General features: G+C 39.6%; 1 protein-coding gene across 1 annotated transcript; it reads right to left on the minus strand.

The window, feature by feature from the left end:
- Window positions 1-9672: 9672 nt before the first annotated feature.
- On the minus strand, window positions 9673-12968 carry irf2bp2a (interferon regulatory factor 2 binding protein 2a). Its single transcript, XM_020921289.2, has 2 exons — window positions 11095-12968; window positions 9673-10804 (listed from the first exon to the last, which is right to left on the minus strand). The coding sequence occupies exons 1-2, from the start codon at window positions 11903-11905 to the stop codon at window positions 10086-10088; spliced, it is 1530 nt and encodes a 509-aa protein (XP_020776948.1). The 5' UTR covers window positions 11906-12968; the 3' UTR covers window positions 9673-10085.
- Between the last annotated feature and the right edge of the window lie 9608 nt (window positions 12969-22576).

Below are 22576 nucleotides of genomic sequence, written 5' to 3' on the forward strand. Positions count from 1 at the left end.
CTGGCCTGCTTGTTCTCCGTGTTGACCTGACCTCCGCGCGATCCTTAACTCCAGCTCAAATGTTCCATGGCCGCGAGACAACGTAAACACTTTGCTAGAAAATTATTTCCAACAAACGCAGACACAAAAGAGAAAGAAAGGGAAAGAGAGTGGGGAGAGGCAGAGGGGAGGTTTGAGTGGCAGGGGAGACTGAACAAAGGCGATGAAGGCGTTTTTTCAGCTACTGCCGAGATTGTACAGTCCCTGCCACAATAAAGACTTGATTGACAACAACATTAGCACTGAGAGGAGAAATGGCTCCCACTCATGGTTATGTAACACGCACAGAAAGTGGGTTTGCAGAGGGTTATTATAGCGTGAATGTGTGTGGGCATTGTACACTGTATCCTGGATGAAGACAGGGATGACAGAAAATCTAAGTCCTTCTTATCTTGCGACAACTGCAGGAGATAAAAGCAGCAGCCTCATAGGAATCCTGTGTTTGAAAAGTCAGACTCGAGATATTTTTCAGACACTTTGTTGTTTGTCTTAGTGAAAGTTTAATTGCTTGGTTGTGGCGAAGGCAGCTGACAGTGTCACATGGAAACAGCTTGAGCCTTGTCCCAACTTGAACTGGTAATTATTGTCCAAGACCCCGCGGAGATAGCGACAGGCCGGAAATGAGCAGCTATGAGGCTCTATAATACATCACAGATCTGCTGACACACCCCACATCACCAGCCATACATCAGCTCTCTCCCCCTCCATCGCCCCCTCCCTTGCTAGGACATCCCACAAGCAGCAAAACAGCATGTGCATTCAGCCGGTCAGCTAAAACATTTTTACGATGTCTTATCACTGCAGAGCTGCTGTGTTGCTTGTTTATCTCAACATAAATCTCTTCGAGGCCCCCACCATTTTGTTTTAAATAATCGTCCTGACCTCTGCAGTGTGACTTCAGGCACATTCTGTGTTTTTCCCTTACATGGCCTTTGTGTTATTGTGGAGCTTGAAAGGCTGTGCACAGATGGCCCTCACAAGCCTTCACATCCATTTGAATCATGCTCTCAGCTGACTAAACAGGCACCTCAGGGTTTGGGCTGGTCACCTGCTGCAGCACTGACACATACAGGCAATGCACGCAGCCAAGAGCTCATTCATTCTACCAAGGCTACAGTTTTGAAACCAGCAGGCTATAGCAAGACCGCAGTAACACTAATATAACACTGTAAACCTTTACATAAGTGATGTATTCATATAGACCTGAAAACCAAAATATTGCCACATATGGTTTACTTCCTGTTTAATCTACATTTTTAAAACAGCAATTTGTGTTTTTGGATGTTCGTTGTTATCTAAACTAAATCGTGGGCTCTGGTATTGTACAAGAAGCTCATTTATTTCTCATTGTGATTTGTTTCTTCATTGTTATGGTCTTTTTGGCATATTTGGAACAGGCCTTTATATGCAGACACTAAGGAGTCAATTGATTTTAGTAGTATAATAGGCTAGTAGAAGTCAGTAATACTATTTGCTCTATTAGTAGCAAGGGAATACAGTTTGAAATATGATTTGTTTTTATTGTGAGCAAATGACTTACGTATGAAAAAAGCTAAAAGGTCCAGCCAAGGTCAGGAGGGGAGATCCGCAAGGGTGTTTTTTATCACCAGGTTTGTTTCTTGTGTGGACAAACGATTCACTGTGCAAAAACAAAACGTCTGCATTTGCAAAATAGTTTTTGTCATAAGGCAAATTGAACCAAAAACAAGATGAAGTGCACCATTTAAAGAGTTATAGGTTACCCAATCACAGATACTTCATAATAATCAATCGCGATACTTTCCTCCACCAGAATAGAAGGGTATTGTGATTGATTTAGTGGCCTTCACTGTCTGTCAAAGGGCATCTGTGTATTTTGACCAACGTTTGTAATTTGGCTGTAAGTGTATCCGTGAGCAGCTGGCCCAGGATCCTCTTACGGGAACGCTGTGCTAGCAAATGTTTACTTTTAGCTTGGCTCTTTACTGAAAGCTATGTCTAACTTTAGCCCGGCACGTCGGAGGGAGCAGAAAAAGCGTTTTACTACCGTGACACGCATGGCCCACTCTCATGCCCAAAATGGAGCTCCTGTCTGGGGTAGCTCAGGCAGAGACAAGGGAAGCCATGAAGTGGGGTTTGACAGATCTCTGAAGTAGTTACATTTCAGATGGATATTTTTACTTTTCAAATGTAGAGTTTCATGTCAGACTGTCAGAATAGATTTAAAACTTGAAATGTTGAAGAGTCTGTAGATTTTCATAGCAATTTAAAGCTATTTTGCCAGCTTAAAATAAGTTGATATTTAGCTTATAACGCTTTAAGACACTGCACGTTGGGTTAGCCATAAACAAGCTTATACATCTAAGAGCGCAAACAGAAAAAAATCAAGTCAATGCAGTGTACTTCAAACCAAAGACCATTTGCTGAGTTTATATAGGACGGTAACACATTCATCTTTTCTTTTATCCATTCAAAAGATGTAATATTTTGTGGTAATGGTCTTAATTTTACATCTTTCTGAAATCCATGGATAAACTAAATATTGGTAAATGAACAAGCAAAACTGAAAAACATTGAATATCCAGCGGAGACACGATCAATACTTTAAAACAAAATAAATAAAAAAAACTCCCTCAGCTCCAATACCGGCCCAAGAAGCGGACTTCAAACAAGCCTGTTTCATCAGATCTGGTACACCACTTTCATCTGTCCTATTGGCTAAATATGATCACGTACAAAAATACCACCCTTCTGTTGTTCTCTGTTGTACTATTTTTTACTTGGCGTAGTAGCAGCACCGTCTTATCAGCTGATTCGACGCCAGGAGTCTGATATAGTGGCTCAGCAGAAATAACAGAGGACACAGAGCTTATAGCCTCAGCTTTAATGGCAGTCCAATTGCTCCTGTATCAACCCTGTGCTTTGTCCTGCTCTCCCCACTGCTGCTACTATCGCGTTCATTTTATATTCTTTCATGTTTTTTGTTCTCCACCTCGCTTGTTCTTTCTCTTGCTCTGCATTCGGCTCACTCCTTCCCTCCACCTCTCCCTGCTCCACTTATAAGACTTGGCAGCACTCCAAGATCTGAGAAAAACATCGGAGGCATAGCCCGGTTTTGATGTCTGGAAAGAGAGAGAGAGAGAGGGAGAGGCAGAGAGTGAGCGAGTCCTAATTTCCATTTCACAAGAGTTGATTCACTGCAACAGCACCCTGACAGAAAAGCAGACAGGCTAGAGGAAGACAGCACACGCGCACATTTGAAGATAGGGAAAAATAAAGATGATTTTATCAAAATGTGATGACGCTCCGTGAAGGAATCTGGAAGAACAAAGCGCTGTCAGTGAAAGTCAGGCATGTTGTTTGTGACTCTGCAATGCAAAAACATACTACAAAGACAATGGCAGCAAATTCAAACACAACAAAGAGTTAAATGTTAAGTAAATCTGACTCCAATATTATAATCATTGATATTCATTTTAAACAAACTTTAAAAAAAAAAACTTGTTTGCAAATGGATGATGAATTTTGGAAAATTAGCTAATCAATGTAGATATTTCAATGAACAATATTTCATTTTTTTAAAGCTACATTGTGTAACTTTTCTGGTGGAGGGTCTGTCAAATGCGTTTCTTCATCAAGATGTCATTGCTTTGTCTAGAATGTTTCACAGTATGGCCTTAAACCTTTCTATCTTCACAGAAACCAAACCAGGCTGGGTTACAGATCAGATCTGTGGAGAGGCGACCCCTCTAAACAGTCAGAATGTATTTTTTAGGTATTTTTGAGCTATAAAACTACCTGAATAAATCTAAGGTATAAGTGTTTAATGTCATGCTGGCAGAGCAATGACATATCTATAGAAACAAGCAGGTGATGGACTCCCAACTAAAAAGTTACATAATGCACCTTAAAGAAAACTTAAGAAAATCTGACTCCAATATTTTAACTATTAATATTAATTTTAAAAAGACTTGTTTGCAAGATAAGAGATGACTGAGACGCAAATGCACGTAGAATTTTAGAAACTTACCTAATGAATGCAGATATTTTAATGAACCATATACTCAATAATGATTTAATATTTTAAAAGGTAGAGCAGATTGTTGTTAATATAATCTTACAAACTTTTACTTTTATATAACTACAAATGCACTGCTTTTGTCTGATCTGATTGATGACAACAGGACGGACAGAGTTGTGTGGTCTCAAAATGTGTTGTGCAACATTGCACTGTAGGCTCTCATCCATGGCTCCATTTTCTTGCTGCCTTTATAGTCTAAACTCAGTTACCTCTGGCAGAGAGCGAAACACACTGCTGTTTATGTGCCTTTCTGTAATCTTTCCCTTCGAAATAACACATCTGGTGCATTGTAATCACGCTCCCATCCCATTTCTTCACGGTAAACACGCCAAAATACCCCTCTCTCTCTCTCTCTTTCTCTGTGTAGACGCTGCCAAAAGTCAAGCAAAAGCAGGGGAAATTTTGCACACATCTCCAGGATCCGGTCGCGCTCCACCTAATTGCTGGTTTGGCGTTCGAAGCAGAAGAGAGAGGCCGTCATTACTGGCCTCATCCTAGCATGTACCCAACTCCAAAGGGGAAAAAAGTTTGATTGATGAAAAAAATGGGAGGCAGATCCAAGCTTGTCCTCAATACGGCATCTGCGGTGACCCTGTTTTGCCTGACAGCTCTAAAATTAACCGTGCACATTGGTTTTACTGGGAGAAAAAAAAAAGTGTGCCAGATACTGCATTTGGCGTGTCCCCGTCTGTGGTAGTGTTCAGGGGATTACAGCGGAGAGGAGGACTTTTTGATTTATTGGGCTAAACATAGATTCATTAGCGAAAGAGCTGCAGACATGAAGTGTACTCCCACATAAACTATAGGCTTTCCCTGCAAACATACACCCACACAGGAGATAGCTCCATGTTGAAAAGCAAAGATAAATGGATAGATGTTGTACTTTTGTCAGTGTTTTAATGCATTTGGTGAATTCATGTAGCAGGTGAAAGTATTTAGATCCTTTTCAACTATATTTTGTCAAGAAATAGCACAATTCATCTTTAAATAAACAATATTACTCAGGTTTGCCAGACTAATTTTCATCTTATGTCATCACATATAAATAGTCCATATGGTTTGATGTAAAATGTCATGCAAAAGAAAGCTCATTGTGTTAAATTAGAAGACAGGGGTGAGATTAAAGGTTTTTTCTTCTTCCCACTCCTTTTTGGGGATTTTTTTGTTGTTGTTGTTGTTCTTGTTTCTGTAATATGACCACAATGATGTCAATATGGATGTCATTATGTTCCATTGTAACAGAATGTAAAATATTTGCTTGCCCAAAATAAATAAATGAATATAAAAATGTCAAAAAAAAGCACAATAAGCAAAAATGGTAAACTACTGCTTGTAATTTATATATCCAACAATAATGGAGTACAGTAGTTTTAGTAGTAGCCATTGGAAAGTGTGAACATTGCTGTAACGCTTGATCATTTTCTGGCTATGAAGTGACTTACGCAGTAATTCAGACTAGATTTTTCAGCTCTTCCCGGTATCAGCTTAATCATTTAGGATCCCTTTAATATTGTACCACATGTGCTAACTCAAAGACAGTACTTATCAGCGTTGCTTGATTGCCGCATAGACAAACGCAGCCTCATTTACTCCTGAGATAACAAACTTGTACTCTGCCCTAGTGGCTTACAGCTTTACTACGACAATAACAGTAACACTAGCGGACTCCAGGTTAGGTTAATGTTTAAATCACCACTTCACCTATTGCCATACACTTAGCTTGATTAACCAGTCTACTAAATCAGTGCTATAGTCAATGGCGGATTTTACGGGCATTGATTAGGCTGTGGGTTGCGGCAGTGGTAGAGTCAAAGTGCATTTTGGTAGTGTTTTTTTTTTCTTTTTCCAAAACATCAAATGGTTGAGGCTAATCCTATAAATTTGCACAAGCGTTAGAGTTAAAAGGGGGTGTGAAGGATGAAAAGATTGTATCATAAAAAGACAGGAAGGAAGGGGAAGTTAATCTCCAGCAGTGTCATTTTCACCTGGGCCAAAGATGACAGGTGTATCTGAACATAACATAGTTTCAAGTCAACTGTATGTCAACAAAGTACTTGTATTTTGAAAGAGATGTTAGGTTTACCCAGTTAATTGATGTATTTTTTGCATTTAAAATGAACTAATAATAGCAGTACTGAGTAACAATACTGTAGTATAATACAGCAGTAATTCTTTGGAATCTATGAATGAGGAAGTCTTTGTTAATAGCTGATGTAATGAACAGTGCTTGTAGCACTTCTCAAAGCACTAAAATAATAAGCAAATTTAGAAATGTGTACAATAGTTGCATCATATACGAGTGAAAATGTATTTTTATACCCAAGTACAATGTAGTCACTTTCCACCTTAACATTAATAATACTCTAACGTCAGACATGGGCACATGTTAGTTAAATCACCTTTGCCAAACTAAAGCTTAAACATTAAAAATCCCTGCATTGTCTCAGAAGTAAACAGTGACTCATTAACCACAATGCATTGCAGTTCTAAACACCTTCCCTCTCACGTTAATAAAATTGAAGGTAATTTATGTTTGAAACCATTTAAATACATTCAAATCTGCACTCAGTTGCCTGGTTGGCTTTTGTTTACTTGGTTTCTCGCTCCATAAAGTCCCCTGAATATGAATGGAAAGGCTGCACCGTGGCATCTGCTGTATTGCTCTGATTTGCCTGGTAGCTACGCAACAGCAGAGCGTTGTGTTATGACAAGAGCCACAGCTAGGGACATGTTATCGCTGTATTAGATATGGTTCAGACTATTTTTGTACGCACTTGACAAACAGGTATAGACTGCTTTGTGATAGCGTTTCCAGGCAGAGAAATGTCCATTGGTATCTATGTACTGTAGGTGCACTGGGCTTATATATGGGGAAATCTAATCGACAATTTAAACAGATTTTGGGTGCTGATTTGTTTTGTCTTTATTTACTGGGTTTCATTTCAGATCTGTAATTGGTAATATTGTCCAAATCTTGAAGAATGTTACGTACTTCTCTTGGAAATTCTTGTTGAAAATCAGACGTCAAAGCTTTTCGTAGCATAGTAACCTAAATCAAAACAAATATCAAGAGTCCAATTTTCATATTACACATTGAAATAAGATGAACTATTTTTACAGTTTCACACTATCTGGAATTCCCAAGTAGTGTTCTGCTTTAATAAGAAAGAACAACTAGGTCAAAAGAGTCCGATAAGAAATGCATGGGAACACTATGTAATAAGTCATAATATGCAGAGGGTGTGTTGTTAAAACGTGTTCGACGAGTGTTGCCTTTTTATCAAATTTGGCTGCGTTTCTGGTTTTAAAGTCCAACTGATAAGTGATTGATAACATTTCCCACAATGGAAAAAAAGGCTATAAACAAACATCTATGGTAAATACTAATACTATTTCATTGAAATCCGACATGTTGTAATATTTGATGTAGGTCTGCTCTGAGAAATGCAAGGGCAAAGGGTTCGTTTCATTCATTATTGGTTAATCAGTGCACAAAAAAATCTAAAATGTTGTTTTTTCACATATTTATAGTACTGTAAAGCCACATATCACAAGAATGAATGCAAAATGTTCCAAAAAAAAGTTAGTGTGGAAAAATATCTATAATAAATTTGAATGATGAAAAGCAGCAATAAGCAAAATTCATAAAATTATCATTGTAACATTTGAGTTTGCATTTTGTCCCAATTCTAAAGTTGTCCAGAAGTGAATAAATGCTCATGTTTGCACTGTACGGCATATGTGTAACCATAGCTTGCAGTGATATAGCTTAAAAAGAAATGCATTGCTGGCTAAGTGCAGAAAAAAAACATGTTCAAACTGCCAACATGTGCTTGTATTGAAAAAAAGTGCAACACTACTCTCTCAGACATTTGCAGGAAGCAGATAATGTCTCAAATATAATTACGCAACCTCCTACTCCACCAACTTCCCCATGCACTCTACTAGAAAACTGCCATGTTGTCAGTGTGTCCGTTTGGTGCAGAGAGAGGGAGAGAGGAAGAGAGAGGAGAGATAGAGCGTCTTTGTCTCAAATCAAAATACATTGCACACTGCAGTTTCCAATTTTACAACCACTACCTCGCTGCTCATTGCTTGTAAAGTTAGTCGAGCAGTACATTGCCAATAGAGGGATGAAATGACTAGTTTTATTGATGTTCTTTAAATGAAAAAGCATGTGGGGAGATTTACAGATAGCGTATCGGACACTAACGACAGTCTTGTTTACTCAGACGAAAAAGCAAGTCTGCTCCCTCCATGTGACCTCAAGAAAGCAAGCCGCAACAGCTAGTCTTCACAGTTTTGCAAAAAGCGAAAGTGAAGCGTTTTATATTTACAAGCATAAGATGAAACTACTATAAAGAACTACCAGGTGCATTTGGGCGTCTTTCAGTGATAACGGCATCTAATTCTTTAAGATACAGCAATGTTTAATACCATTTAATGATTTTGAGACACTGTTATACTGCCCTTTCCAACTGTAGACTTGAGAAATCGGTGCTTTTTACATAAATGAATCCTTGTTTTAACCAAATGCAATGCTACCATGACTTAACTGTCCACAAATATAATTAAAACAGTAATGTTTGTCATGTGCAATGTTTGTTTACTATTCAAATACAACTAAATATCTCATAATATTGGGTTGGTACTACTGAGAGGCTAACACAGTGATTTCAGTCCCTTTATGTGTAGGGGCAAAGCAAAGGGCTTGTTTTCATTCAACATTGCAAATCAATTGGTTAATCAGTGCCCCGTGCAGCTTTCAGACAGGGAAAAGTGTAATTTACTTGATAAGACTGTGTGCAAAAGTACACAAAGAGTCAATGATTATATTAGGGTCAGTAAATTCAGAATAATTCAATGTGTTCAAGGAAGCTGCTTTAGAAATATTATGACAAAATTCTGTTCATCTCAAATTGGCCAGCAGCAGTGAATGGGCAAAAGACTTGGTTCATTCAGCATCACAAATCGATTTCTTTAAAAAGAGTGCACTAAAAAGAGCAACTGTATAATAAAATATAAATAATCTGCAGCCAAAGCAAAAATTGAAAGCGAAATGTTTATAAAAAGGGCCAGAAAGTACCTACTATTTCATACATTTGCATATTGTTCACTGTTGACTGCTCACAAACGTCTGAAAAATCGAAAGCACCAACAAAATGCAAAAATGGGTTAAAAATAGTGGAGATGTTGTGAAAATCCAGCTAGGTTATACACAAAGACGCTTATATCATTTGGACAATCACTCACTTTCCCACATAATCCTGACTCAACAGATTCCGGCTCAACGAACATGACTTGGCACCTATTTCTAGTGCAATCAATTACAGTGTGCAGAGGCAAAAATGTAGTCCAGTGCGTGCTCTAACTACTAACCCTGATTGAGAGAAAGGCAGGCATTGTGCACATTAGCAACGCACCCCTGCATGCTTTTTCCATAAGTGGTGCAGCCCTGAAACAGTAGCCTAGTTCTCTTCGTGTGCACCGTAAATCAAGCAACAACGCAATCTACCGGGAGGATATTGTAAAGGAGGACTTAAGATCACTCAAAATGAAGCAAGCCCAGACGATTATGTTCATAGAAGATCAGAAATTGTATTTGGCAATTTTTAAACAAGTGCATACAAGTACAGCTAAAAGCATTTCAGTTTTTGCCAAGTGCTCGTAGAGTAGCATTAGTCACATTCTACGTTAAACAGGAACTGCCACCAGACCTAGAAGTACATCAAGAATTTTTGTTAAACATCAACAGAGGAACGTAGTCCATTATAATGAGTACATACCTTTATCTTCAAAAATATAGAAACACAATGTATTCAAAAATCAAAAATTATACAACCATGTTTACGAAGTATACTCTTCCCTTGGGTCCAATATGTACAAGTCCGTTAGTTTGTTTGAATGGTATGTATGTGATATTTATATATTTATACTCATATTTTTAATTCCCCCGCCCCAAAAAGAAAAGTGTTCAAAGACAAAATCAAGGGTCCCGCTCCTTTTTTACTTTGACATCTCCTGCCAGGATGGTGGCGATTTCCCCCTGCATGAAAGCCCAGGGTACGTTAGAGCCCACCAGTGGACACTTCTCTCCGCTGGGACAGTACACCTCGCCTGTGGCACCTTGCTGCTTTATGCTTTCCCTGGAGCACGGGAAGCAGAACTTGTGAGAGGGGACAGAGGGGCACTGAACAAAATGTGTGTCCTCCAAGCGCTCGTGGCACAGGGTACAGCACAGGGGTATGCTGCCGGGTACAGAAGAGTCCGGAATGCTCTGGGGGTGCACCTGGTCCATGCCCGGGACATGAGGGGTCCCGGCGCCCGAGCCCTCCCTCTGGGCCAGCCGCCTCTGGTTCATGGAGGTGGGGGAGAGCGGGCTGCTGCTGTTCCTGCGGGTCGTCGAGTGCACCTGGTTGGCGTCTTTCGGTGAGCTGTTGCCCCCGGCGTTATCTGCGGCCATGATGAGCGCTGCCATGGGTGACTGGCCGTTCTGGGCTGCCTCAGGAGGGGTGGTGCGGGACTGCGGGGATATCGTGGAGGGTGGGGAGGCAAAGTTTGGAGGGGGCACCGGGGGCATTTTGAGTCCATCGTTGGGTGGTGGTAACCATTGCTGTGCCTCTCCGTTCATTTTGGCAGCCGTGCCCTCTCCCTCAGGCTCCGGAGACGCCTTTCGCTTCACGCTGCGGGGGTGTTTTCCTCTGTCTGGGGCGGGAAAGGGTTAAACAACTGAGTTACACAGCTCACACAGGCAGCACTCCACTGTGCACACAACACTAGACTGCATTCTGTTCTCTGCAGGAAAACTGCCCAATATACAACTATATTCATCTAATATAAACTCTGGAAATATTTTCACGTGTTTGTGACGTCATGTTTTGACTGATTACCTAATTTGCACATTCCTGGCATATTCCTATATTTACATTCTGGTGTCTAAAATAGTCATAAAGGCATAAAAATAAGACTGCACTGTCCCCGTTTTATTTATTTACCTGCTTTTGAGGCGGTAGCTCCGGACTCGTACACCATAGCTCTTTGTTGCATGACCGCATGGTCCTTCTTGAATCTGTCGAAAGTGTGCAGCGCCATCAGGTCCCTCACGGTTTTGCCTTTGTTGATCCAGTCCTGCTCGGGCCGGTTCTTGTGGCTCTCGCTGATCTCTGGGGTCAGGCTGTCGGGTCGGTGCTTGTCCTTCTCCCGGTCGTGCTCAGTGCTGGACACCGAGGCGGGTCTCTTGCCCATGTCCGCGGGGTTGCCTGCCGCCAGCGCAGAGGGCAGCCCCATTTGTCTGCCGTTCAAGGTGTGCTGGGGCACCGGGCCGCCCCCGTTCACCAAAGGCACGAGGTTTGGGGGCACCGCGCTGCTCCTGCGGGGGTTGGGGCTTTGGCGGTTCAACTCTGGAGGCTCGTCCGGTTTAGGGAATCCATTGTGGACTGTGATGCCGTTCGCCTGCCCTCTTGACTGGTACTCTGGTCCCAGCCTGGGCGGCCGCTCTGAGGACAGGGGGTATCGGTCCAGCGGCTGGGGCGGTCGGGAGCCTGGGTCTCCCGCCGCTGCATGGTTCATAGCCTGGAAGTCCTTCTTTCCCGGGCCGGGAGACCTGCCCTCCTGAATGCCATGAGCCCTCTTGAGCTGCCTGGCTGTCTCTATAACAAACTCAATGCGGTCTGCTCCTTCATAGTTGACACATCCTCTGCACACGGGCTCGGTAAAATCCCAAATCATGGCCCACGGCATGCGGGGCAAGTCGCACAGATAGCACGACTGCCTCCGGGAAGAAGCAGCGACCGCCGCGGACGACATGGCTCTCCTCAGCGTCGTCGAGTCGAGCTCCACGTCAAGAAAATAAACCCCAAAATGTGTCTAGTTCTCCCGAATCCCCTTAGAAAACGAATAAAGAGCAAGTTCCGTGCGTTGAAGAAGAAACGAAAAGGCGTCCTCCCTAGACTTTTATGGAAAACAGGGGCGAAGTTGGAGCGCAGAGAGAGAAGTTCATGTCGGTGCGTACTTTACTATGGCGCGGTGTGTCTCTCTCCGCTCAGTCGCTACTACTGCCTCAATGTGGAGCAGTGACGTCAGGCCAGTATGAACGCAGCCTGCTTCCACTTGAGTTTCTATTGACTTGATTTCTTCGACAGACCCCCTCCTCTCCGCCTTTCCCTCGCTTTACTGCAGCCTCTGTCACTGACGGCCCCTTCTCTTTTATAATTTAATCACTTGAACCGCTTCCCAAACATATCCCGTTCGCCTTCCTCCTCCACGTAGCGCTTTTGGTCACACCGAAATGGGACAACAACCCCCGACAACACCAGCTAGACAGTCTACTCCAGATCACCTCGGAGATTTAGCTAAAAATATCAAAAAACCCTCCGCAAAATAAAGGCAGGTGTTGCGTAAAAGCGCGTAGGTTCGCTTTGGATAAAATGCGCTCTCAGCCGCTCCGTCTGAGCACAGCTTTGTCCTCGTTTCTGATCCGGTTAGGGCTGACTGTGCTGGCTGCAGTTTGTTTTTCTCAATGCACAGCGCCTCTACGCCACGAGCTGCTGCTACTACGACTGCCGTGCAATGAATGAGGTGGGTCGAGCCTAAAAAAGAAAACGCTGTTTACTTCGAAATGCCAGCGATTCAGACTTGGAAATGCTATTTGCGCATGGCGTTATTGTTAGATAATAACACAATAGAAACGACTCCGTGTGCAAAATTAACGTGGATATCTTCGGATTAGCGTTTACAAAACATCCCCTTTTCACAGCTTTGCCTTTATTTTCATTTTATAGCGGGTTTAATGTGAAAATACAGATTGTCTGCATACAATTTTCCTATCGCTGGGGTGCTGAATGCTCGTTTATAAAAAGCAAAGGCGCCATTACATTAGCCAGTAACCAGGAAGCCTTGTCATGAGGTGGGGATTTCCAGCCCAGTGTTGTAAACTTGAATGGATCGAGGTTACAGCAGCAGCATGACTAGTATAGCTCTGCCCACATTTTATTCTTGTGCACTGCTGCGTAGCCAGTCATCCAAATCTGGCACCACTAAATCAAATTACAGCGCAATGAATCAGCCATTGAGACACGTTTTGTTGAATATTAAACCAACATAGAGATAAGGGGAGTGCCTATGTGTTTAAGCTCAAGTTGCAAGATTAATAGTTCTCCTTTTGTACTCTGACACACTGGAACAAAATCACTCACACCTCCTGAACACAACATCATAAAAAGTAAGTAACTTTCATAACAGCATGCACAATTAGTCTCAAAGCTCCAAGACTAAACCAGGTCTAAAGGATGATTAACCAAGAACAAAAACAAGACTAAACCATTTCCAAACCAAGACTAAATATCACTAAATATCGTCATAAGCAACAACTAAAATGTGGATAGTGTAGTGTTAGGGTATTTCAAACAAGATAGTGGCTTTTGCATATGTCAAAACACTAACAGTAGGAGCGTCACTGTAAAGTATTGTTGATATTCTGGTTTCATTCCAACTGATTGCAGCTCTCTCACTCTCCCGCTCCCTCCCTGCCTCTCTCTCTCTCTCTTGCCTGGGGGGCTGTGGGTGAGGCAATGCGTCTGAAACCAGCAGACACAAAGCAGGATATGTTTGTGCAAGTCCTTGTGACGTTTGAAAGAGGAAGCGAGTGGTTGTTTAGTCACGTATACCAGGGCCTGCCTCACCCATCTCTCCGGGACATGGGGCCGTTTGGCTGGGTGCCTGTGGCCACGATCACTCACTCAGGCATGGGGTGTATTCTCTTCAAAGGGCCGCCCATAAAAACAAAATACAATGTTAGTTAGTCAGAGGGTTTGCAGGCTGCTCAGGCGACACTGGGTAATTGTAGGGTAGTATAACAGGATTTTCACTTGCACAGACATGGTTTTTGTGGGGAAATTTTGCATTAACTGACAGCAGCTCATTTACTTTTTCACAAGAAACAACAAACCTGTAGGCTATGAAGCAATGTCACTTAGCAGCACCTAAACATTGCAGTAATGACGACATTTTTATTACAATATAAATGATAATATTGCAATCACATAGTCAGATCATTTTTTAAACATTATTCCTTCACAATAATGCATTTGAAAAAGGTTTTGGCTTTAATTTCTCTTGCATAACCTTTGTTTGCAAATCAATTTTGTCAAAGCAATAAGCATACTGGCAATAAAAATATGTCTACATTAATTTTGCTAATTATAGAACTACACAGAACATCTTTTAATTTACTTATAGTGCGTCTTAACGTTAAAGGAAAGTATCACAGAATAGTTTACTCGATGCAACAATTGAGCAGCCATAGAAACAATGATACTGTATATACAACATATCCCCCAGAGATTTAATACCAGCGTCACATGTCGTCTACCCACCACATTGTCAACACACGATTTCCCATCATGCTTCACTCTTTGCCCTTGTTTCAGACTGAACAACACCAGGAAGTGTGGTTTTAGGCTTTATGACACAGTTAGGAAATGACTGCTGTGTGGGGGCAAAATAAACAAAAGTCTTTCCTTCAGGATTGTGGGAAACAGTTGGCGATGCGCTTTGATCCTCTGCCTTTGCACCAAGTTAATGTTTGTGCTTGCAAACAGCTACGCCTGATTATGCAAGAGGGGTCCCGCTGAGATTCAATTAAATCCTAAATGACCTGATTCTATAATGGGAAAGATCCAGCGATTTCACAAAGTACCGCAGAGGCTTTGAACGACTTCAAGCAGCACGTAGACAGCCCCATAGTATGTCCATAGGCGAGCTGACTTCATTTACAATATTTTTTCATCAGAAGTTCATCTTGAAAGCCGATTCATTTTATCAACTCAAAATGTGGAACAAAGTTTAGTCATTTTAAGTGCGGCAAAATATTCATTGTAGAATAATATCTTTCATCCGCATTCTTCTCTCTCATTTTATGTCTCTCGCTTTTGAATTTTATGATGATTATTTATGTTTTGATTTATTTCTATTGTGATTTTAATGTATTTATTATTCTGTAAATTCTATAAACCACTTTGAATTACTTTGTGTACGAATTGTGCTATACAAATAAACTTATGCCTATAGAATTTTTTATGATTGACAGACTGCTGCCTCCTTGTTGTCCCCATTGTGATCTTGTTGTTCGTCTAGAATATTCCCCAATACGGCATTAAACTCATCTTCATGGAGGTCAGATGCAGGTCACATCTGTGGAGAGATGAGTCAGATCATAAAAACTAACCATGTTTTTCAATGTACTTTTTGAGCAATAAAAACACGTCATAAAAGAAATGCTTAACAGATACAGTATGTCTAATGCCACACTAAGGAACTTTTTGAGCAATAAAAACACTTGTCATAACAGAAGAACAGGTACAGTATATCTAATGCCACGTGGAACATTTCAGACAAAGCACTACCATCTCCTTAAAGATATAAAAGTGTTACAAAAACTGACCCAAATTATGTCACAACCCAACAGTAAATCTACTATTTTCTTTTTTTTTTTTTTTTTACTTTCACCTGATTGAAACACAGAGGCTAAATAAAGAATGAGTGGTAGGTGTGATCAGGGGAATACCCAAAATGTGACTCTAACAGACGTGTAGGCAGGCGGTGACGCTATTTTGTTGTGTCACTTTCGAGTCTGTTGAATTGTATATTGGGCATGTTTTATTCATGAAAGCAAATCATTACAAATTCTCTCTATAGCTCTCTCGCTGTTCCCTCTTCTTATTTTCCTTTTTGGTTTACATTATATAACTATTACAAATGGAAAGGATCCGAACTGTAGCAAATTGCAGTAAAAATAGAAACGGTAAATGATAGTTCACGCTGACATAATCACGCTTTAAAGGGGAGAGTCCAAACTTGAAAGGAGTTGAAGTTACAATATGTACGTTTTTTTTTTGTAGTGTTAACTCAAATTATTTAGTTGTGGGTCATGTTTTTGTTTATACTGATTTTTATCTTGATTCAAATTAAAACACTTGAGTTAACAATTCACTAAATGAGAAAATAAAAGTCATATTCCACTTAAATTTGCTTTGAAATAAATTACATATTGAGCCTTGCAAAAAAGCACAACTAAACTTTAGTCAAAACAGTTGAGAAATATGCATATAATTTGAATTTAAATCACTTTAACATATGTTTTATACAGTAGATTTTTGCTGTGCTGTATTGACTTACGCAATAGAGGAGGAATTTTCTAGAGTAGGGCACTGAGAGACCTGAACTCACTTTGGCGTACAGGCTGCAGACCAGATTAACACAGGTCCCCAACTGTCTTTTGCAGTCTGAACAAATTGGACATGGTTATTTTTAGCCACTGGTTAGAGCTCGCATGGATTAGAGTGCAGATAAAATGCAGAGCAATGTGACAATAATATCAATCACAGTGACACAGAAAGTGGGACATGATGGACGGCCCAGACAACGATGAGCCAGCAATCAAATTTATGTAACGGCATTATGTAAGCATGGTATTTTAAGCAGAAGAGGGTAATTGTTTATGCACTGTGTGGGATTAAAGAATAAAATACAAGCAAGACAATTGGATGTTATGTAATAGTGAAATATAGCAAGAGGTTGTGTTTATGTGGTTAAAAAAAAGATAATTTCGAGCAGAAAATGGTTTATGACTAATATCTAAGTAATTTTCTGCCACAAATATGAATATGAATAGACAAAGTAATAATATAATGTCAAATCAGATCATCATTTAGTATTTTTGATAACATCAACATTATATATAGTCCTAAACAGAAAATGTATTGATTGAATATTTCTGTTTTTATCCATGGATTTTAGAATTATGAAAAATATGGTCTGTTGTCAAAGCAATTAACAATTTCAAACTAAATATAATATATATTGAAAGTCAAAAAGTCCTCAAAATGTTGTAATATGAAACCTACCAATAGGAAATAATAGTGTAATAATTACTGCTGCTTTATTGGCCTCTGCTCTCCATCTGACATCCTGACAAAATCTGTGTTATGCTTTCACAGAATAACAAAGTACAGTAGCTGACTGGGACAAAACTCTAAAATGGAGGAATCCAAATAAAATGGACGGTCCGAAAGTGGAAAAATGCGGCGGGCGGCTGGAATCTGGGGGCCGCAGAGGTGATGTCATTGGACCAGAGCAGGAGGCGAGTGAAAAACAAGTCTCTCTCTTTATTCTGATCCTCTTTGCACTCCCGGCAGAGAAGGGAGGGCTGAGGAGGGAGGGAGGAGGGAGGGTGTGGGGGGGGACTGGCAATCGGCCAAGGCAAGGGCTGCTGGGAAATGGCCGTGGATGCCAAGCAGGCCCCACCGCCAACATTAGAAGCTCACATCTTTGTTCTCAGAAACCTGGTGTGCAGCCAAAGGCCTCATTTCAGCTCCATGGCATGATTACACTGGATGTAGGCCAACTACTGAGAGCCTGCTCCCTCCCTCCTCCCCTATTCTACCTCTCCTCGCTCTCTCACTCCCTAAGCACCCTCTCTCTCTTTCTCTCTCTCTCTTTTTCCATTGCCTTCAAAAGCTTTCCGGCGAAAACACGCTGCAGTTGCCATGGCTGCGGAGAATGGAACATAAAGAAGTGAGTAATGAGTCAGGCTTGGCCCCAGATGTGCCACATGTGTGCAGAAAAAAACAAGACGGTAACAGATCCTTCCCCCTAATCTGAGCACAGCCGGGCAGGGTACTGTTACTGCATAATAAAGGTATTTCCTTAACATAAGTAAAAGTAAAAATAAAAGTAGCATCTTGTCTGGGGTTGTATGTCGTAAAAAAACACACATATTACTACAGATTTTACATCAATAACTAATATATTTAAAAATGCATAAATAAGAACTTACTTATAATTTAAATGCCAATTATGTTAGGCACAATAATTATAAATTTTACATTCTTTAAAACTGCACAAATGTGGTTATTTATAGTTAAAAGTTATAAATTAACTCTAAGATATAATGAGGAACAGTAGCCCTCAATTATTATTCTCAGTAAGTTTACTCAAGTTGAAGTGGCAAAACAGCTTTTTGAAATACAAATCACTGTAAAAGTTACACATGTATATTGCAATCATTGTTCTTATATTAAAATCAGAATCTGAGAGAAACTAGGGACTTAAATCATGGTTGGTTAAAAGAGGAGAAAACTCCTCTTTAAAATATGTAAATTTTAGATTTTTTTTGTTTTTTTGTTTGTTTGTGTATTCATTTCAGTAGTGGCTGATTCAAACTTGGCACTACAAAATAGGGCAAAGGCTTAAAGTTTGTGAGAGCGACATCACTTCCTGCCCAATGGAAAACCCCATACGTTCTGAGTCATAGCTGTGCTCTGATGTAAATACCATTTTTTCAGAAGTCAGCACATGCTCTGACCCCAGTGAACCACTCAAACTGCAGAGCTAGCAGCCGTGCGCTCGGGGCTAAAGGACACCCAACTCACATACACGTCCATTTTAGAGATTATACCCATGATGAATTAACCACCTCTCACCTTGGTTTAAAGTGGGACATAAAGAAACACTGTAAAGATGAATCCAGTAACTACTAGTATATGTATCAGTGGAGGAGAATTTAAAGTTGCACTGTGTAACTTTTGCAGTGAATGGGCTGCTGTTTGCTTTACTCTGTGGAAATGTTATTGTTTTGTCTCAGTATGGCATTAAAGTTTTATATTGACTTGCATTTATTTAATTACAGGTGTTTTTGTTGCTCAGAAGCACTGCAAAAAAAATATTTAAAACTTACTTATTTATGGTGAGCAGCCTCTCCACAGACCTAACCTGTAATAACAGCTTTGATATTGTAGAAACCGTATAACCGCTATGCCCAAGCTGCTGCTGTTCTTCCTCTGGATCTATCATTATTATTAAATTAATATTATGTGGTATTGTATTCAGTTCCCACTTTGGCTGTTCTCTTTTTTTATTATTTACCGGTATTATTCTCATTTATTAGTATTAGTTAGTATAATGATTTTGTTAGAATTGTCTATTCCTATAAAGAACAATAGCGTTGGTAGCTATGGCAACATACAGTCGTGTATTTATATTTAACAAACGAATGTCTGTACTAATTTGCCTTTATAATGGACAAATATGAAGAAATGACTGAACAAATACTTTAGTAAGAGTGATTCAAGCTTAGTTACTACTGTATACTAGAATATTAGTATGAAGTTATAATTTCTTGTATGTAATCTTTGTATTTTACTGTTTCCCATATCCCAGTTATGGTCTTCTCCCACCGTCCCACTTGCTCTGCAGCTGCATTGAGCCCATTGCACGCACATATAAGTGTATCCCATGTGTGTGTGTCCTTAAAAGGCAGCCTCGTGCTTTGTTTAGCATACTGAACTTCAGGGAGCTCTCATTTGTCTGTGGCAGGAGACTGAATATTCACATAACCTCAGTCAGCTGTTGTTGTGGAGCCACTCCCAGGACTTTCCAGTTTCTGTTTGTTTTGCGTTACACCTGTGCTAATACCATGCAAATGCTAGAGCCATTTAGGCGTGCACTCATGGTATTTCTATGTAAATAAGACCAAACATGACAGGAAAGATGCAGCATCGTAGCGTAGTACATTGAAAGTGTTTGTGTATTGTATTGTGTGTTTGTGAAAAAGGGAGGCGGGACTGAAAAGGTGCATACAGATCCTGGTTTGGGTGATACTGGGTCATATAAAAATAACTTGAAATGTTTATTCATTAACATGCACTGTCGCAAGTAACTAAAATAAATAATAATGAGTTTTAATCTTTAATCCTGTCCTTAATCTTTAATCTTAATCTTGGCAAATTCCCATGATGCAACAGCAAAATACAGAACAGCAGTATTTAAAAGTATCACATATGAAAAATAAACAAGGATTCAAAAATAGGGCTTAAAACCCACGCCTCAGCTTATTAAAATTTGCATAGTCTGAGCTGCAGTGACTTCTCATTGCACATTCCCAGCTATCTGTTTATGTTATATTATGTAATTTGAATAAAAATACTTTCATTTTCAACATTTATATTATATTGTTTCTGTTATATTGAATGCAATGTCAAATATGGGTCAGTACTTGTTGAGACGTTTCGATATTCTTATAAGTTGTATAAAACACATTTGAGGAAGCCTTGTGCATGTAATAAAATTTGGATGATTGTCAAAAGCTGACTATATATTCAATGGCACCCAATTTAGCTTGTCAAGTTGTCGGTAGTTTTAAAGATTTGCTCATATGCACATAAGAAAAGTGTAATTTTAGAGATTATACCCATGATGAATTAACCATCTCTCACCTTGGTTTAAAGTGGGAAATAAAGAAACGAAGAAAATGAATCCAGTAACTACTAGTATATGTATCAGTGGAGGGGAATTTAAAGTTGCACTGTGTAACGTTTGTAGTGAATGGGGTGCTGTTTGCTTTACTCTGTGGAAATGTTAATGTTTTGTCTCAGTATGGCATTAAAGTTTTATATAGTTGTTGGTAGTTTTAAAGATTTGCTCATATGCACATAATAAAAGTGTATTCGTTGTGTTATTGGGTTAGAGTTTTTGGTCAGTTTCAGTTTAAAATAGTTCATTGAAAATTGTCATCACTTGAAACCACATTCAAAACCAGACTTGAGATAAAAATCAAATTCTAAAATTGTGTCTCTCAGTCAAATAACATGAGAGCAGCTGGCCCAGAAATCGTGTCAAATACATGACTGTGGGGAGTACATGTGAACGAGTAAAGACGTGGTTATATTTGGACACAGACGCTTTTTCCCAGCATCAATTAATGTCATAAGGTCATATTTTTAAAGCTAAAGCCAGAGAAGAATGAGGAGTATGTCAAGTGTTATGTAACCTTAACCCTGGGCCAAAATATAACTCCCCAAACAGCCTTATTTATTGGAGACGCTCACTATTTTTGGTCTGACAGCCCTTCAGTTCAGCTCTGCCTCGCTCATGAATTCACACAATTTTTACTAGATAGATGGATACTTCATTGTTATTCAAGTACATATTTTAAAAACACACTAAGAAATTCTGGTGCATCATGACCCGAAACGAAAAAAGTACAAAAATTGCTACAGTTTAAAGTACTAAAACATTTAAAATAAATGAATATGGAGGTACTTATATTTTATATTTAATTTAGTTAGAGTTTAATAGTACTATTAAAGAACACATATTACTATAATCTACTACACCCAATTTTATGATTGTATGGTTTTGCTTTTATTAGATTTTATCCTGGTTTTATTGTTTTAAGGCTAGTATAATCAAATATTTAGCAAATACACTGTACCTTTTGTTGCTTTTTTTATGATCTCTGTGCAACACTAACTGCTATATTTGTAAAATGTGCTATATAAATAAAATGGATTTGGATCATTGTTATAATTTGTACATATTAAATCTCATATCTCTTAGACGTTACAAAATGGTGGTGCCCAATGGGAGCTGATGTCATCGTAAACACATCATCACAACAAAGAGGCAGCAACTCCGACGTATAGCTGCAGGTCACACTGGCGAGCAGCAGTTAAATTAAATTGGAGAATGATCTAAGTACAGAGCAGTGGGCAGTCTGTGACGGTGAAATCAGGGGTTGATCGGCAAGTGGCATCTTGAAAATAAGTGATTAAAGACTCGAGCACACATGAATCACTCCGAATACAACTTTGAGAGCAGCAACTATGACAAAGTTAAGAGCTCTGAAAAGTTTTGCATAATACGTTTGCTTTAACTATTTCAAGGTTATACCAGGACTAAACCAAGACTAGACCAGGTCCAACCAAAAACTACAGTAAACTCTAAGTCTAAGTCACTCATGTCTGATTGGTTGAAAGAGTGCGGTCATACGTTATTTCACATTTGCATCTGTTCTGCAGCCGTGCTCTTGCATAAAGTAAAGTGATAAATAAAACATACAAATACATGTGGCTATGAATATTTATAAGTTCTTATTTTAGATCAGAGCTGACATCAAAGCTTTGTTTCCAGTAATGTTTGCCTTGAAAGCAGAATGCAATAGGCTGTAATATGGGAATATTGTTCGAGTTAAAACATAGTGATACCTCTAACCCTAAAGGCATAAGGGATGCCTTACATTGTTCATATTGATCTGATGACCATGCAGACTGCAAGAAATAACTGTGTCAATACTGGATCCATGTTTCACTTATGTTGTTTACTATAAGAAAGCAAGAGTTCTACATACACAGCCCTAAAGTCATACCATTGTTATTTGATCTAATGTGCATTTGAATGTCTGGGGCGCTCTAACGTATTTTTAGCTAATAGCTTTGAGGCTTTTGCAACGTCTGTTCTGATCTAATGAGGCTTTGTATGGAAATAGGAACTGTACCTTTGATTGCATACAACATACTGGTTTATTCATTTCTTGTCTGGGCTTTTTGAGTAATTCCCATATTGCGTACTGTATTCACTATAGATTTCTATTTGTGCAAAATAAAGAACTGCAAACACATCCCATACAGTGTCCCCAATAAA

Source organism: Boleophthalmus pectinirostris, unplaced genomic scaffold (genome assembly GCF_026225935.1).
Source record: "Boleophthalmus pectinirostris isolate CB_2022bp ecotype Guang Dong unplaced genomic scaffold, ASM2622593v1 HiC_scaffold_300, whole genome shotgun sequence".
NCBI classification, from domain to species: Eukaryota; Metazoa; Chordata; class Actinopteri; order Gobiiformes; family Gobiidae; genus Boleophthalmus; species Boleophthalmus pectinirostris.